Source organism: Oreochromis niloticus, linkage group LG18, assembly GCF_001858045.2.
Source record: "Oreochromis niloticus isolate F11D_XX linkage group LG18, O_niloticus_UMD_NMBU, whole genome shotgun sequence".
Taxonomy (NCBI): Eukaryota; Metazoa; Chordata; class Actinopteri; order Cichliformes; family Cichlidae; genus Oreochromis; species Oreochromis niloticus.
This window is the reverse complement of record NC_031982.2, coordinates 9,433,474-9,449,515: the sequence shown is the minus strand read 5'-3', so window position 1 is coordinate 9,449,515 and position 16,042 is coordinate 9,433,474. Positions and strand designations below refer to the sequence as shown.

Sequence of the window (16,042 nt, the reverse complement as noted above, 5' to 3'; positions counted from 1 at the left end):
GAGATCACAGCTGACTGATCTAACTGTATTCTTGACTGATGTTTGAAGACAAATTTACCAGCAGATTCTGAAGGATAGCCGTAGTGACTTCTCGATGGAATGTTTTTTGGAGGGAGTGGAGGCGGCGCTGCGACAGGTGTAACAGTTCAAGGTCACCACAACTTCATTACAAACACAAATTACAACAGAGATAAAGTTCACTCATGTTTGCTCACCCCCTGTTGGAAAACTTCTGCTCAGCTGTGATTCTGATCGGGGTCTAGAATCTCCCCACGCGTCCGTAGGTACCACTGTCATTGGATAAAGGAGGGAAAAGTGTCACCTTTGTAAAGGGAGTTTATTAATTTGGGTAACGTTATGTCCGATCAATGAAGGACTGACCGTCATATCTGGCATATTTTCTCTCTAAAGGCAGCTCAAAGAAGGCAGGAGTGTTCTGTGACAGCCTGTCACTGCAAAAAAATACATGCAACAAGTAAAAAATAGCACACATAGCTGCACAAGGCACATCTGAAGCAGAGCAATAGCATACCATCTTAATGAAAGAAGCGTTTAATTTGCCAACATTGCTAAAAGGATGACAGACCTCTGCGTCTCTGGGGCAGGACTCGGTATCGGGGTTGAGCGTCTGGGTCTAGCGATCTCCTCACCTGTAAGAAAAATAACAAAAGCTCAGCTCCTGCTCTGCTGAGAGTACTGTTATGTTGTTCTGGCTAGGAGCGGAGAAGTCCCATCCACCAACTGTTCAAACCTTTTGTTCACAAGTGGCAGCCAATCAGAAGAAAGTTGGTTTAAAGGAAGAGATGCTTAAAAGGCTTGTTTCAGACATAGAATTTAAAAAATGACTGCACGGAGGATTAGAATAAGTTAAATAATGATTATTTTGAACCCCGAGTCATGCAAAGCTCCTCAAATAGCTGGGTATGAGCATAATATATCCTCTTTAATATGCGTGCAGTAGCAATGTGGTTATGAGCACAAGTACAGGAATACGGGGGAATTTTGAAAAGCGATTTTTAGAGATGTGTACTTACAGGACAAGTTCCTTTTTATCTGCCCCTGCAAAAAAAATTAAACAAAAGAAATCCAAACAAAAGAAAAAGTAAGGCTACAGATCATATTATACGCCATATACAAATACACATGATCTTCAGTCCTTTAGGATGTTCTTCCTTCTTATTATATCAAAACACAGTACGATTATAGGAAATCTAATTTGTGTATTACTCCTCTGGCTTAAGTGCTCTTCATCAGTCTTGATAGTTTTGGTGTGACTTGAACAGAATTGGAGACATCAGCTTGAGAAGTCTGTGCTTTGTCTAGTGCTGCCAAATCATAACTAACAACTCCATTCGAAAAATAAAAAGCATCTGAGAAGCAGAAATGCCTCCTTTCAGAAATGATCATCAGAAAAATATACATACTCTCTTGTGAGTCTTTTTGTGAACGAAGCACACTCGCTAACTGTGTCAGTCAGCAGAAGGAAGTGTGCATCTACCCGTGATGGGAGGCTCATGCTGACATGACAGCATGACAAGGTGTAAACATTAATGGCATACCCCTTCTGCTGAGCTGTGATACATTTTTTGGAGCTTTGAGAGGCTAAAGTCAAGTGTCACGTATTCAAGAGAAGGCGGAAATTTCTCCCGTCGGTATTTCTGGTGAACAAGGCAACTCGCTAACTAAACAACGGATGAACAGCACTACAGCCAGAGGTAAAAATGTTTCTCTTTATCTTCTGCATTGTACAGAGTAAGGCAGCGGAGATCAGAAAGTTGCATTTGGGGCTATCAGTGGTAAAACAGCCAGCAGAGGGAAAACTTACCGGACTGCGTCTCTGAGACCAGCAAAAAGGAAGAGAGAACAGACCTGGGTCAGAGAGTGAGTGACAAATCAGTCAAATGGACACTAACTACAACTACACACACCGCATCTCTTTACTTTAACCGCAAAGCCTCAATAACGCAGCATGAGCCATAACTCCCTGGAGACTATGCGGATACAATCAGCACGCACACAGCCTCACACTGAAGACAGCGGACCTCTAGATCAACGGGTTTGGAACTGTACGTGTGTTAGGTTTACTTTGCATTATGTAACGCACACGCTTTGCCACAAAGGTTTAAGTAAAGCTGTCGCTGAGCAGGAAAAAGCTGAATGAACAGAAGCAGCAAGAAAAAGAAAGTTGTGATTTTTTGTGAGGCACTGAGGTTGGGAAAGAAAGTGCATGCAGGAAAAAAAAACGAAAGCCAGCGAAGACAGTCTACGAGAACAATACGACAGGAGGGAACACGTTATCAAGCGTTTTCACCACATCTCATGCCATCTGTCAGGGTGCTGATACAGATGTGAAAATGTGTGACAGGCTTACCGGACTTCTCCTCTACAAGAGGGCAGCAAATAAGTGAGAAGAAAAGACAAGCGCAGGCAGAAAGTCAAACAGATTTGAGAGAAATTAGCAGCTGGTAAAGTATATGAACTGCATTGAGCGTGACTATTGTGCTCTTCACAACTGTGCAGCAGAACAGGAGTGCAGATCAGCAGCACTCACCAGAGACGGGGACAGCGCCAGGCCTCCCACTGACGCTTTTAGCTCGTCCATGGATGGAAGCACACACTTGGCACTGTCTGACACCAGCGGCTTGATCTTAATTTTGAACTTTTTTTTGCTGTCCTCGTCATCCTCTGAGTCGCTGGACGAGAAAAAGTGCTTTTCTTTGGAGGCTGGTGAACACTTGTAAAGGGCAAAGAGGAGGAAGTACAACATGCTGTACAAAAATGCAGATAATTCAACCTTCTGTAGCATTTAAAGCAAGGACAACAGTGCAGGACGGGAGTGAAACATCCATTCTGTGTCCCAGTTACCAGTATTACAACTGCTGTAACTGACACTCCTTCTCCGCCTCCACTAAATCTTCCTGCTCAGGGAAGGTCTCCACAGTGTCAGCTATCTATGAATCCAGTTCAAACATATACTCCCACTGCTGACACCTGTAGGAGCAGAACTGAGCATCAGTGGTTAATGAGAGCTGTGGTTTAGCGACAACTGTAAAGCCGGTTCAGCCTAATGTGGCTGTGTCCGGCTGCCTTGCAGCAGGGGCGCACATACGCAGGGATTTGGCCTATTTAATGCTGAGAAGCACTCAACCAATGAGTCACAAAGCCAAACAGATCAATAGTTTTTGCTGGCGAAGACTCCTAAGAGCACTACTTCTCCTTCCTACTAAAAGGATATCATCACCCTCGTCACCAGGCCGGAGGCTGAAGCCCTCCTCATCTACATCAGGAGAGGCCTGCAAAAGAGAGACAGCGAGAGTGAAATGGTGACGGTCATTTCTAGCCAATCACACACACTGTAACAAAGCCACCCTCAAACTCTTCAGCAGCGCATAGAAATGTAGATTAGATTTCACAGATGTCTTGCTGGAGACGTTCCACTTGGTAGATGAAGCTCCTGCTGACTCACAGATTATGCACCGCCATAACTCACACACAGTTGTACCCTTTACTCGGTAATTTTAAACCTGGTGTCACATGACACTGATTGCACAGCACAGCTATGCAAGTATTTCCAATGCCAGAGCTGCAGAGTCCATGCAAAAAGAGAGACAAAGAGAGAAAATGTGCAGGTGTAGGCTGTGGATACTTACATATCTGTCCCAATCAATCTCCCCATAGAAACCATTGGGGGCCCCATTAGCCTTTTTCTATCAAAATGGAGATCATAAAGAAGGCAAAATTATAAAAGTTTATGACGTTAAACATAAATTCTTTAAATATCAAAAATTCCTTAGAGGAATGTTTGATTTATTAGAACTTGCTATCATCCCTATCAATAGTGATATTTTTTTATTGTACCATAATCAGATTAAAGTATTGCTGCAGGCCCAGTTCAATTAAATGTAATTTTATTCATAGCACCAGTTAACAGTTTTCCCAAAGTGTTTATATGTCCAGGTAAAGAAAGAACCCAAATGAAATTTGAATCCCCTAAAAGCAGCACTTGGAAACAGCAGTGCAGAAAAACTACCTTTTAACAGGAAGAGACCTCCAACCAGTCAGTTTAAATCTTGTTAAAGTCACTGTGCTGTAGTTTCCTGTTGTGCTGTTATAATCTCCTAGGTATAGTTTCCTCTGTTAAACAGTCACAGATACTTAGAGGACCAAAAAAAGAGGTAAATAAAAGGAAACACTTTCATTGTGGTCTACAATGTACGTACGCTTCCTTTCTTTCCACTTCCACTTCCTTCTTTGTCAGGTGAGCTCCTGTTTCACAAAACAAGCAGATGGAAAAAATTAGGTACCAGTATACCAGTATAGTTTTCTTCATTTGTATGTGGTTTTTAAAAAGTGGGTCCACGTCTTGTTTTGAATTATTTAATGTATAATACCCATGTTGTGGTACCCAAATTATTTTTGGTTTCTCTTGCATGTACCACATAGACCTATAGCACAAAATTTCTTATAATTTTATAAATCCAACAAGAACTTTATTAGTGTCATAGCAGTAGTTTGGGTTGTTTTACATCTCTCTGCATTCACACTCTCAAACCAATGAGTTCTCAGAGTGTTTTAGGGATTTTCTCCTGTTACCAGTGAGTGTCTGAGCAAACTCACGTTGTTTCTTTGTCCTTGTCTTTCTTTCGTAAGCCCAGGGCTTTCCTGGTTCGGTTTTTCAGTCCTAGCATAGAAACACACACAGGAAAGGAGCGCGTGAACATTATCATTAAGAACTCATTTTAAGTTGTTATAGCCACATATAAAGTTAACTATCTAGACATTAAAATGCACTTGAAAGCAAATAACAAAGAAGAGTAATGGGCTGGGTGTATAAGAGCCTGGGGATGAGTACCTGCTAGTGGATACAGAAGAGTTACAGTAACCCCAATACGGAGATAAAAATTAAGGTATTGATTTGGAACAAACCCCAGGCAATCTGGAGAGAGCCTCCACAGAAAACGAAGCAGTGTCCCCTCCCTGACTATGTAGGCTGTTAAGAAAAAATGAACAACCGTTGATCAATGTGTTCACTTCATTAGCACGATTCAACAGAGCAGCCAGGGATCTAGTACAGCGTCCCATCAGCCAAACTGAATGCCAAAAGTCCTGCAGCACAGTCGGCTGGCAACATGCAGCGATGCAATCAGAACGATAAACACAAAGAAAAACGTTTTTTCTGTTTCACCTTATGGTGATTTTTCAAAGGTTTTTGAAATGATTAGGACACAGAATATGCTGTATGCAAATGTAATTTGGAGCACTTATTATCAACTGACAATAAAAATAACTGGAGGTTGTTTAATGATGCTCCACGCCGCAGGAGTGTATTGATTTAAAAATTACATCAAGTCTATAGCCATGCTAGCATGCTAACAGGTCCGTGAGGCTGCCTAGGCCCGACTAATATTAACTTTAGCTTAACGTGCATTTACAGTGTTAGCATTCTGATGTTTGGAGTTCATCACATCTATTAACATGTTAGCACATTAAATCATAAAATGTTAGCATGCTAACATTCTCTAATTAGCAATACAAAGCGGAGAGAATTAGCTAACGTGCTAAAAAAAAATTCTCTGGGTGTTATCTATGAAGGCTGTTTGCTAGTGTAATTAAAGATAAAGTACTCTTTGTTTAATGAGTGAATTAATGGGTCAAAAGTGCTCCAGTCCAACATCACTGGTCTGGAGCGCTTACTGTGATAGTCACAGTAATGAATCACTTATTCTGGCTCAATAATACGATGTATTTATATTCCAGAAAGTGCAGTTAACCAAGATGAGTGACTTTAGGTACTTTTTGACTTGCGTACTATTACACTATAACATATAACTTTTCACTTAAATAAAAAGTCTGAATAAGTGTAAAGTTAAATGTAGTCCACTTAAAAATCCTTGAAAGACACCACTCAAATTTTGACAAAGAGCACAGTTTTGTTTTGTTTTTAAAAGTCTGTGTGTTTGAGTGTGAGTTTGAGTGCGTGTGCATTTTATTTTCCCCCAAATAAGCAACCGACAGGTTTGCATAACTGTGTTTTAGAAGAAGTGAGCGCAGTTGATAGTCAAATCCAGAGCGACAGGGACACGTGTGATGAACAGTTGGGAGGATGAACATTTTGTGCCACTCAGAAGCAGCTGATACCGTTTGTGTATTGCTCTGCTCATCATCCCTTTGTGTAATCTGCATGCTGTGCTTTAAACTGGATCACATTTTCTAAACAGACTTACCGCTTTTAATTTTTTTTTGTGCCTTACTTTTTAAATTTATGTCACAGATATGTTGTTAAGATAAACACAAACAGAAGAAACTCATTTCAAAATTAAATTAATACCGAGTCACTGATGTGGTGATTACCTTCACTCATACTTAAATCCTAACAAATATTATAAATGTTAATCAGTAGCATTCACGTTCTTCTGACAGGGTCTGTGATGTGACGTATTAGTGGCTGGACTGGCAAATATTATTCCTGCATCCTGGCTCTTTGTTACTCAATCGCAGGTCTGTACCACAATTCTTCTCTCCAGTCCGAAGCTGCATGTGACATTGTTGGTAAAGATCAGTCCCAACACTGATGAGTAACAAACCTGTTGAACGACTACGTATGACACACTGAGCGAGTACAAGAGGTCTGGTCAGACTGACTGCAAAGCGATGCAGATCACACTGTGCGTCACAGCAGGACTGTTGTTTTTGTAACCCATTTACAGAGTTTGCCTGAGGAGAGCCTCATTAAACAGAGGCATCATACTAATTAATGATACTAGCTGTAAATATAGTTGAGTTAGGGTCTCCTTCATGCCAACTCACAGACACACCATCTTTAGACACAATTCTGCAAAACATTTCCAAGGACCAAAGTGATGGATTCACACGTCACCCTACTTACTGACAAATAACATGTTCTTCACATTACTGCTGATAATTTAACCATGTTACCTCCCTATAGTGCCATTATTCCACTTTCAAAATAGGGGATTCAAATTCAAGTTATTTTGGTTTTTTTACTCTGCACGTGAAATACAAATGGGTTTGCATTTATTGGTAATGTGCTACAAGACTTTCAGCCTTTTTACAGATATATCATTTTCTTAATATGACAGGTATCCTTGCAATGTCTGTTCTGCAGCTTGTAGTCTCTTCTCTACTATATACTGTTGTTCTACATTTTACACAGTTAATTAGCAGATGATGCGGCTGGAAGCTCAAGAAGAAATCTACACACTGACATCTACACACCGCTATTTACAAGAAAGGAAACTGCATCTAGAAAAGAAGATAAGACTAAAGCTGTAGGAGAAATGTTCACAGTGGAAACTGACTAATGTTTTTAGACAGAGTATTGTCAAGAACGATGCCTTGGATTCACTGTCAAGTTCTTTCAGACTATGACAGAGTTCGTATAAACGCAAACCTCGATAAACAGAAGAATGCCACCCATAATTTGTGTAAATCCCTAAAACAAACAGCTAGTCAGTTATCTTGGTTGCCAGTTGCGTGTAGCTCAACTACACTGAGGTGGCCTGCTGACAGCATGCCACTGTTGCCAGTGACACAGAGGAGGTTTCAAATAAAGAAGGAAAAAGAACAGTTCTGCTCTGATGAGCGGTTTGAACAGGTTTTCTCTGCTTTCTCTTCAACTCTTATCCTCTGACTTTTGTTCAGTATTTTAGATATTTACAGTTTGCAAATGCAGGAGTACTTTAACGTTATGTTAGCAGACGATAAATTCTGCCCTTTCCACGACGTCCATCCTTTCCACCCACTCACTTGGTTTTCTGCTTTTTACGTGCTTCCAGCCAAGGAAACCCTATCTCAAGTAGGTTTCAAGTTTCTGCAAGTTGATTTTTATACACTCCTGACATTTACTCCTGCCTGGAAAAAAAGATCAATTTGATACCTTATGGTATGCCCTGGAAAATGATCAGCAGGAATATAAATTAGGAATTAAATTTTTTTAAGTGTCTGAAACATGTAAAACTAGCAATGTGGCCTTTAAAGCATAAACTTCTAGTACAAATAGGCCACCTGGCTAAGATTACTGCCCACACTACTTCAATTAATGATTCTGATTTATAGAGAGGACCTGCACATCTTATCTTAAGCCCAAGAAGCATATAACTACACCTATATTTTAGTCCAAACCTCACTAAATGTCACTAACTACATGCCTACACTGTGTGCACATGTAGCTAACAAAGGCTACGGTGAGCTTGTGACATCTGCGTGAGTTTCCTCAAGCTTGTGAACCAAGTACAATATCATGTTAGGTTGACTGCAGGCCCTCTGCTAATAATAGCCACCTTCCATTACCACGTAGGCACAAATGGATGGTAAAGACCCAGCATCTCTCATCCAGAGCAGGATGGTTTATAATGTACTTCACCTAACTGTAGGACAGCATCCTTTACTTCAGTTTATATGAGACATGCACTAAATGCTCCGAGGCTGAAGGATCACCTGATAGCAACAGCTAGTAGTAATGAATGAGTACAGCTACTTGGACTGCTCACATCTCTCCTTACAAACACATTTATATGACATAACTGCAAGATTAACATGCACACACACACACACAGACATACACAGGCACATGCAAAAACAAACACAAACCCAAAAGGACATTACTCTGTACACACTTTATCACTGTGAATGGCAGCTCCCCCCTTTCTACACCACAAACATCTTCTCAGGCATTACAGCTACCTTTCTATAAATCTTACACACACACACGCATACGCACAAGTACTCACAATAGCCACATTGTCACACTGGTCATGCATACAGCTCAGTCGTACCAGAGGTCCGCACGGCATGACAGATCACATCACTGCATTCACTTTTTTTAATGGCCCAGCAGGACACAAGAGGGCAGGGGGAGGACGCTGAGAAACAGGACGTGGAAAATAAAAGGAGTGCACACATCATTTACCTTGCATCATGATAGCAGATTTTCATCCTACGCTGCCCTCTGGATTGCAGGCGGGCAGAAATGGAGGAATCCAACCGGTCAAAAGATGCCTGGGCAGGGCATAGCTAATTCTGCACAGCTCCCCAGCGAAGCACGATGTTGATTTCCTCCACCCCCGAGGGCCCGACTCCCAGACACCCGCACGGGGAGGCGGGGTGGGAGCTGCAAGGCAGCAGAAGCGGTGAAGGACACGGGGAGAAGAGACACCCGAGGAATGCGCTGCAAATCGGGAGAGGAATAGGGGTCCTCTCTGTGTGCGTTAGGCCCCAGACGGCCGAGCGGCACTGACACACGCCATCGCTGAGAGGGGGGATGCTGAGGAAAGGCAAAGGGAAAAAAAACAGAGCGCTACAGAGAGATAGAGGGGCAGAGAGAGGCAGAGAAAGACCAGGGGAGAGAGGGGCGGAGGGAGGGAGTGGGAGGCTTGCTGATGTCACATCTGCACTAAACCAATCCCTGAAACCATGGTCACATGGCTGCTGTCCCCTGATGCCTAAGCACCTCTTGGCTTGCCTTGAGCAGGCACACTACATACTATGCAAGGTCTTATAAAATAAAATACACTATTTTCTTTCATTTAGAATTAATTCAAATATTGCTGTTGCTTTGAAAATAAATCTGTTGTATTTGGGTTTTTTAAGATTTATGATGATTAAATTCATTAAAATTTTCTGGACTGCAAAAAGGTCACCCATCCGTTTTCTTTGCAGACATGCTGGGGCGAGAGGCGGGATACACCTCGTCATCAACACAGGGAGACAGGCAACCTTTCATGCTCACATTCACACCTAAGGCCAGTTCAGAATCACCAGTTATCACCAGTTAACCTAACATACATGTCTTTGGACTGTGGGAGGAAGCTGGAGTACCCACAGAGGTACAGGACTCCAAACAGAAGGATCCCCCCACAGGCCGGTGGGTTCAAACACAGGACTCACTTGCTGTGAGTTTAAAGCTCTATGTTGTGCTTTTTCTTGCAAATATTCTACAGCTAAAAGTGGACCAGTGTCTATACTGGGTCACTTCACTGTACTGGTGGCTGATCATGAAATCTAACCATTAAAACTTTCCTCATATAGAGTGTTCTGTTAATAAAAGAATATAATTAATTCATTCTTCAGGTGGGGCTGTTGCTGTTTTTAGACATCAATATTTGAGCATGTGCATAAATAATGTGGTACAACCCTGCATTTATCCCTTCACGGCTTTTCACGACTGCTTTTGTGTGTTTTTTCTTCGAAAACACAGAAACGCTTTACATGCAGCCTTTTCTCCCCTAGGCAAACAAGAAGCTATCCATAAAACCTGTATTTGTTTATTGCTTTATTTTTATTTTGTCTGTCTAGATGCTAATAACTTTCATTCATTAGGAAGATAGGAAGTATCAGACAACAGTTGTGCAGCTACTACAAATATTAATTCACCACTAAACAAGTTTAGTGGCTTGTAGACCATTGAATTGAATGGGAAGAACACAGTAATGGAAAGAGTCATCCAAAGGGTAGCCCTTCAGGAAAAAGAAGCTGAACAAGAATTCCCAGTGGAATCTGACTGGAAAATATCAGTAATACAAGTCCAAATCAGAACCAGTGAGCCACTTAAGCTTTAGCAGGTGGATTGGAATAATGCCTTTGATGCTGTGGAGGGCTGCAATCAGATCTAACAACGAGAGGATGACAAGAGGAGATCATTTGTTCAATTTCAGTCACATAGGTTTTGATTTGTGGGGGAAAATGCTGAAGACACACTTTTTGGAAGGGTTTTTTGGTTCAAAGGGTTTTTTTGCTAATTCTCTGGAAAGAAAACAAGAGCAATATACTGACTTCGCAAAGCTGCAAGACTATTTCTATTGCTAAAAATGTGTCCCACTTGAGGACAGCAGAAAATCTACCACCGCAGAGTACACCCTGTCAGCTATAATCATAAGACGTGCTCACTGGGAGGAGGGACCCCAAATGTTAGCCTGGAAGAAAGCAAGAGCGGGAAGCAAAGGACAAACTATGACTGTGTGCGCGTGTTAGACAAATTGCTTTAGTCAAAGCAGTGGTTTGATTATTCAGCTGCTTTAATGGCAGCGTGCTGGACATTTGGAGCAGAGTGACTCACCCTCACCGATACAGCAAGGACAGATGGGTCTGTGGGTGTATGTGTGTGTTTGATTGTTTGGGGAGAGACCCCACTGTGGAGGTCACATAATTTTAAAACAGTAGAAAATTCAACCGTGTGTTCTTTCCCTCAGCTGTTTTTGTTCTATGCTAAGTGTATACTCAGAGTGTAATCAGATGCAGACACAACTAAATGTTAGAGTCAGTGTCCTTTATGGCAGCTAAATGAAAAACAAGAAACGTTCCAAACCTTGGAACCTAAAATATTCAGAGAACCAGAAGCTGAACACGACCCCTGTAAATCGTACAGTAAGTTTCCCCTGCTTCTGCCACTGAAGTTTATTTGTAGCTGTTTATTTGTATCCTAGAGTAACCGATAATGAGCTTAAATGAGCTGGCACAACACACCTCAGGCTGCACCCGTGTGCTTCCCTCAATCAGCCTCTTATGTAAGATGACATCCAGGGTTCAGAGGTCATGGCAAGTGGGATTAGCAAAGGAGAGCCAGACGGAGAAGAGCACAAGGAGAATGAGGTGTGAGTTGTTCTGTTAGCCTTGCATTACTGCTGTTGTTGGGCTCTGGGTGTCAGAGAGACAGGAGTGAAATAAAGCTGTGAACAAATCAAATATTAGTGAGACAAAAACAAGAAACAGCTATTTAGGTGAACATGTGTCTACAGACGCAGATGTGCCAGGCTGCAGTGATGGTGTCCCGCACAGTGTACAAATAGGTTAGACTGAATTTAATAAAACGCCGTGTTGTGACATGATGGCCTGCACAGAGATCTAACTGCAGGAAACTGCAACAGGGCTAAATCCTTTTGCTCTTAGTGACTCAATGCTGCCACCTGCTGAATAAAGTTACTCAAGCCTTACAGAAGCTACACTCAGAGGCCACTTTATTAGGTACACCTGTGCAAACTATTGCTGTTTAGTATTTGATTTAAATATATTCAGTTTTATTTATATATAGCACCAATACACAACAACAGTGGCCCCCAAGCTGCTTTATGTTGTAAGGTCAAGACTCAATATTAGAGAGAAAACCCCAAGAGAGGTAGGCTGAGGGAGGGGCAGCCATCTGCTGTGAGTAACTGGGGGCTGAGGGAAGACAGGAGAGAAAAGAGAAGACATTACTTTGGTAATTAAGTGGTAATAACGTACCATTTCCATATTATTACCTTCTTGTTTCAACCTTATGTCCCCACTATTACCACATCTCTGAGCTGTAATAGAAAGTGCTACCCAGATAGCATCATGTCCAGCTAAGCTATGACTTTTTTGTTTTTTTTGTTTTTTTAGCTCTGATGAACTACACTGCACCTTCACTTTAATGCATTATCATAATACGCCACAAAACACAGTCTTTGCATTGCTCCATTCAACCTTTACGTGTAAGTTTCAGAACTGGTTGAAACAGAGACGTTTTAAAAGCTGTGAGCAATATATTTAAGCCATAGAAATGTCAGCAGAATTGCTACCACACTGGTTCTCTAACTTTCTGAAGCTAACAGTCCAAACATTCACGAACACCTCACACCCTGATTGGCCAGCTGTGCAGATTGCGAGAAAGTAATTAAACTATGAATTTCTCTCTTTTGTGTTGGCTACTATCTGATATTACGCAACTATTAATGCAACTTTTCATGTGCCAAAAGCACTGTCACTTCCTGGAAAGACTGCGTGCTGTAATTGCTATTATTTAAACTATATCACATCTCTGTCATTCCCTCCCAAGAGCTATTACTTGATTCCGCCTATGAAAAGAAGCATAGAGGCCATGTTTCCGCTGCAGGGCAAAAGTGTATTTTTCTAGTTTCTTCGATCATTTTAGGAGAGTAAAGGAGAAACAGTCATTTACTCCACCATTTTCTCATCTGATAGATACATGGGTTTAAAAGTGAGACATAAAAAAATAATATTTGATGTTTAATCATTCATTCAGTCATCACATTTACACAGACTGTACAAAACAGTTCATATAAGATCCATGTTACAAATAATGACTGAACAGGCTCAGGGTGAGGCAGTTCTTAAATTAATGCTCGGCCTACATTCTATCATTAAAAGTACCGCGCCTTCCAAGTAGAAAAACTAGACATAACATCAACAAACAGAACAGCGACAATACTCTCACATATGACGCTCAAAAATATATTTGTAGAACATTTGTTTGCAGACTGCAAATGAATTGCACATTTGTATGCGCATATCAGCATCAACAACACAAATACATCTTCATTTAATCCCATAGTCAGAAAAACCTTTGTACGCAGTTTGGGAGTAACTTTGATTTCACTTTAAAAATTATTTGCATTACTTTCAAAAACAACAAATCATTGAAATTAGTTATATGGGACCTCAGAAACAGCGGCTCAGAGTGATCATAATAATCAGCCTTGTTAATGAGTCATGTTTTAAAAGCTCCCCACAGTTCCAACAGTAAGGAAATAGAGGACGTATAAGTGAACAGTAAATTAAATGTAGGGCATTGCAATCTATTACATTATAAATTGTATGACGAACTCCTATGACTTTGATATTTTAGCAATAATATAATGTTGTTTACATGTTCATTTATAATCAGTCACGGCATCTAAATATTTGACATCATAGACTGCTTAAAAAATGCTTTTAATATGCACCCTAAAACTGTTATTAATGGCAATACGACCAGAAAAGAAGATTTCACCTCGGACCATTAACTCTAAAAAACTGATTGTGGAAGTGCAAGAAATAAAACATTAATAGATGGCAAATGAGGTCATTTATATTAGACCTGGCCATGATGGCTTTTGTCTCATATTTATTAAATACTTTCTTAAGCAGATTGGTTATTTTTTATTTATTTATATATAAACCAGAAAACAGCTTCTTTTTGATTCTCCCCCATTTTCCACTCTAGTCTTATTTATTTTATTTTTTTTAAAAAGGAGAAAAAAGTGAAAAAAACAAACATCAAAGCAAACATATCGCCATAAAAGAACCACCAGTTGTCTGGAGAAACTAGACATCATGTGAAACGAACGGCTGCAAAATCAAAGACTGGGTGTTTCTTCTCCAAACAAAAAATAAACTGCTACATAAATCGCTCTGTGCTTCTTCCCCTCCAGCACCTGTTTCTATGAAGCCGATAACAAAGAGACATTGAGTGTTCATGGAAGCTTTGCAGTGTGTCCTGGCTGTCTCTTAAAGTCACAGACTCGTGGATGTCAGCTGAGCCTGTGGGAAAAACAAAAGACGTACTGCAACTGCACGCTTTCTCTTGTGACCCGAATGCTACAAAATGCGATCAACACACAAAATCAAGCTGTAATTTTTTACACTGTCCTTGTGCGAAAATGCAGACGTTTTAGCAGTGAATGTCACAGTATGGGTGTCTTTAGGCAACGGTATAATCGGATTTTCCTAATTTCTTCCACTAGATGGCACAGCAGCACCATCACACAGCATAACATGTAATAAACCCAGACAGGGTTGGTTGTGACCGTGAGGCAAATGAATCTGTTCTCCATTTTTTTTCCCCCACTAATGAAAATATGGCTGGAGTCATGTGGTAATGAAACCTGCAGCTAACGTAGTTGAGTCTGCATTTTCTGATGCGAGAGATGTGATTTTGAATGTTAGAATGGACTAAGCGTGCCACCGAAAGGTGTGCCAGACAGCTGGCGGTCCTGTGGATCAGGAGGTGGCAGTGTTATACACTGGTGAATTAGCCAATTGTCTCTGGGCAGAAAAGGCTGGGAGTACAGAGGGACATGGTGAAGGGGAAAAAGGAGCAAAGTGGATGATGTAATCATTTAAAGGAACATTCACAAAAAAAAAAAAATCAATACAATCAACACATGGCTCAAGTAAAACTGAAATTATAATATTTAGTTAAGTTTAACTGGATCGTTTTCATGATTGATTACTCAGAAAATACATATCGAGAGAGGCTTCATAACTTAATGTGGCTCTATTATGCTTTTCCTTATGTTCAGCCATCTATATACAGTTAATGGTGGATTTTCACATTGATTTCAATTCATGAGGTCAATGTGTGCATGTAATCCGTATAGGCCAGAGTTTTAGCAATTTAGATTTACATTACAGTTTTATTGATTTATTTACTGTGAGCACAGCAGCCACACCCAGCTGGTGTCTGGACCTTCTGTTTACAAGAAGCAGCCAATCAGATGAAAGTTGGCCTTTATTCTTTAAGGCCTCTTTAAGATGACCTGAGGGACTGCAGGCCCATTATAAGATAAAATAAAAGATTATTTTAAACTGTAAATTATGCAAAGCTACTCTAGAAGGTTCCAAGAAAATAACCAGTATATGCCCCCTTTAAAAATGTACTTAAATATCAGAATAGTTACTAGTTAGAACTAGTTGACAATCAAATGAACTGAGTACACTGTACAAAGTCATAGGTGGTGTGTACATGCTAATGCTTGGATTTAAGACTCTAATAAGCTGAACTGGGTAAACAATGTAGTGGGAGTCTTGACCTATTTAGAAACAACAATTTCCTTATAAACACATATTTTGGCATACAAGTAAATAATAAAAACCTATGAAGAACTCTGAAATGGGTCAGCTTGGGTCAGCCCATAGACCACATGGATGAACTACACAAACATAGACACATGCAATTAGTGTAAAGTAATTCACAGTAGACGTTCACCCTGCAAAACTGAAACACAAATGTATGGCCTTAGGTGGTCTAATAGTAGACACACTCACGCAATCAAACACACATGTCGGGCATTCTTATCTTGTGGGGACATCTAAATGACATAACCCTAACCCTAACCATGAAAAATGAATGCCTAACCCTAACCCAATACCTAACCATAACCCAACTGTAACCCTGTGCCTAAAACCACATTTTGAATCTCAAAAATGCCTTCAAACTTGTGGGGACCAGCATTTTGGTCCCCATAAGGGCTGTTGGTCCCCACAAATTTACTAAACGTCCAAATTC

At 40.7% G+C, this 16,042-nt stretch overlaps 1 protein-coding gene across 3 annotated transcripts in view; it reads right to left on the bottom strand.

Moving 5' to 3' along the window:
* LOC109195627 (SH3-containing GRB2-like protein 3-interacting protein 1) overlaps window positions 1-16,042 on the bottom strand; it is a 38,167-nt gene that overhangs the window by 670 nt on the left and 21,455 nt on the right. Inside the window, exons 1-13 of one of the 3 annotated variants that reach the window (XM_025900090.1) lie at window positions 8,930-9,373; window positions 4,618-4,681; window positions 4,221-4,266; window positions 3,651-3,707; window positions 3,236-3,293; window positions 2,552-2,727; window positions 2,372-2,383; window positions 1,826-1,837; window positions 1,035-1,059; window positions 587-650; window positions 382-452; window positions 216-290; window positions 59-127 (exon numbers count right to left, since the gene is read on the bottom strand). In XM_025900090.1, the coding sequence (XP_025755875.1) occupies window positions 59-127; window positions 216-290; window positions 382-452; window positions 587-650; window positions 1,035-1,059; window positions 1,826-1,837; window positions 2,372-2,383; window positions 2,552-2,727; window positions 3,236-3,293; window positions 3,651-3,707; window positions 4,221-4,266; window positions 4,618-4,681; window positions 8,930-8,939 (739 nt within the window). In that variant the 5' untranslated portion in view covers window positions 8,940-9,373. Of the gene's footprint in view, window positions 1-58; window positions 128-215; window positions 291-381; window positions 453-586; window positions 651-1,034; window positions 1,060-1,825; window positions 1,838-2,371; window positions 2,384-2,551; window positions 2,735-3,235; window positions 3,294-3,650; window positions 3,708-4,220; window positions 4,267-4,617; window positions 4,682-8,929; window positions 9,374-16,042 lie in introns of those variants that run through there. The other 2 variants (XM_025900089.1, XM_025900091.1) reach the window with 2 other exon arrangements.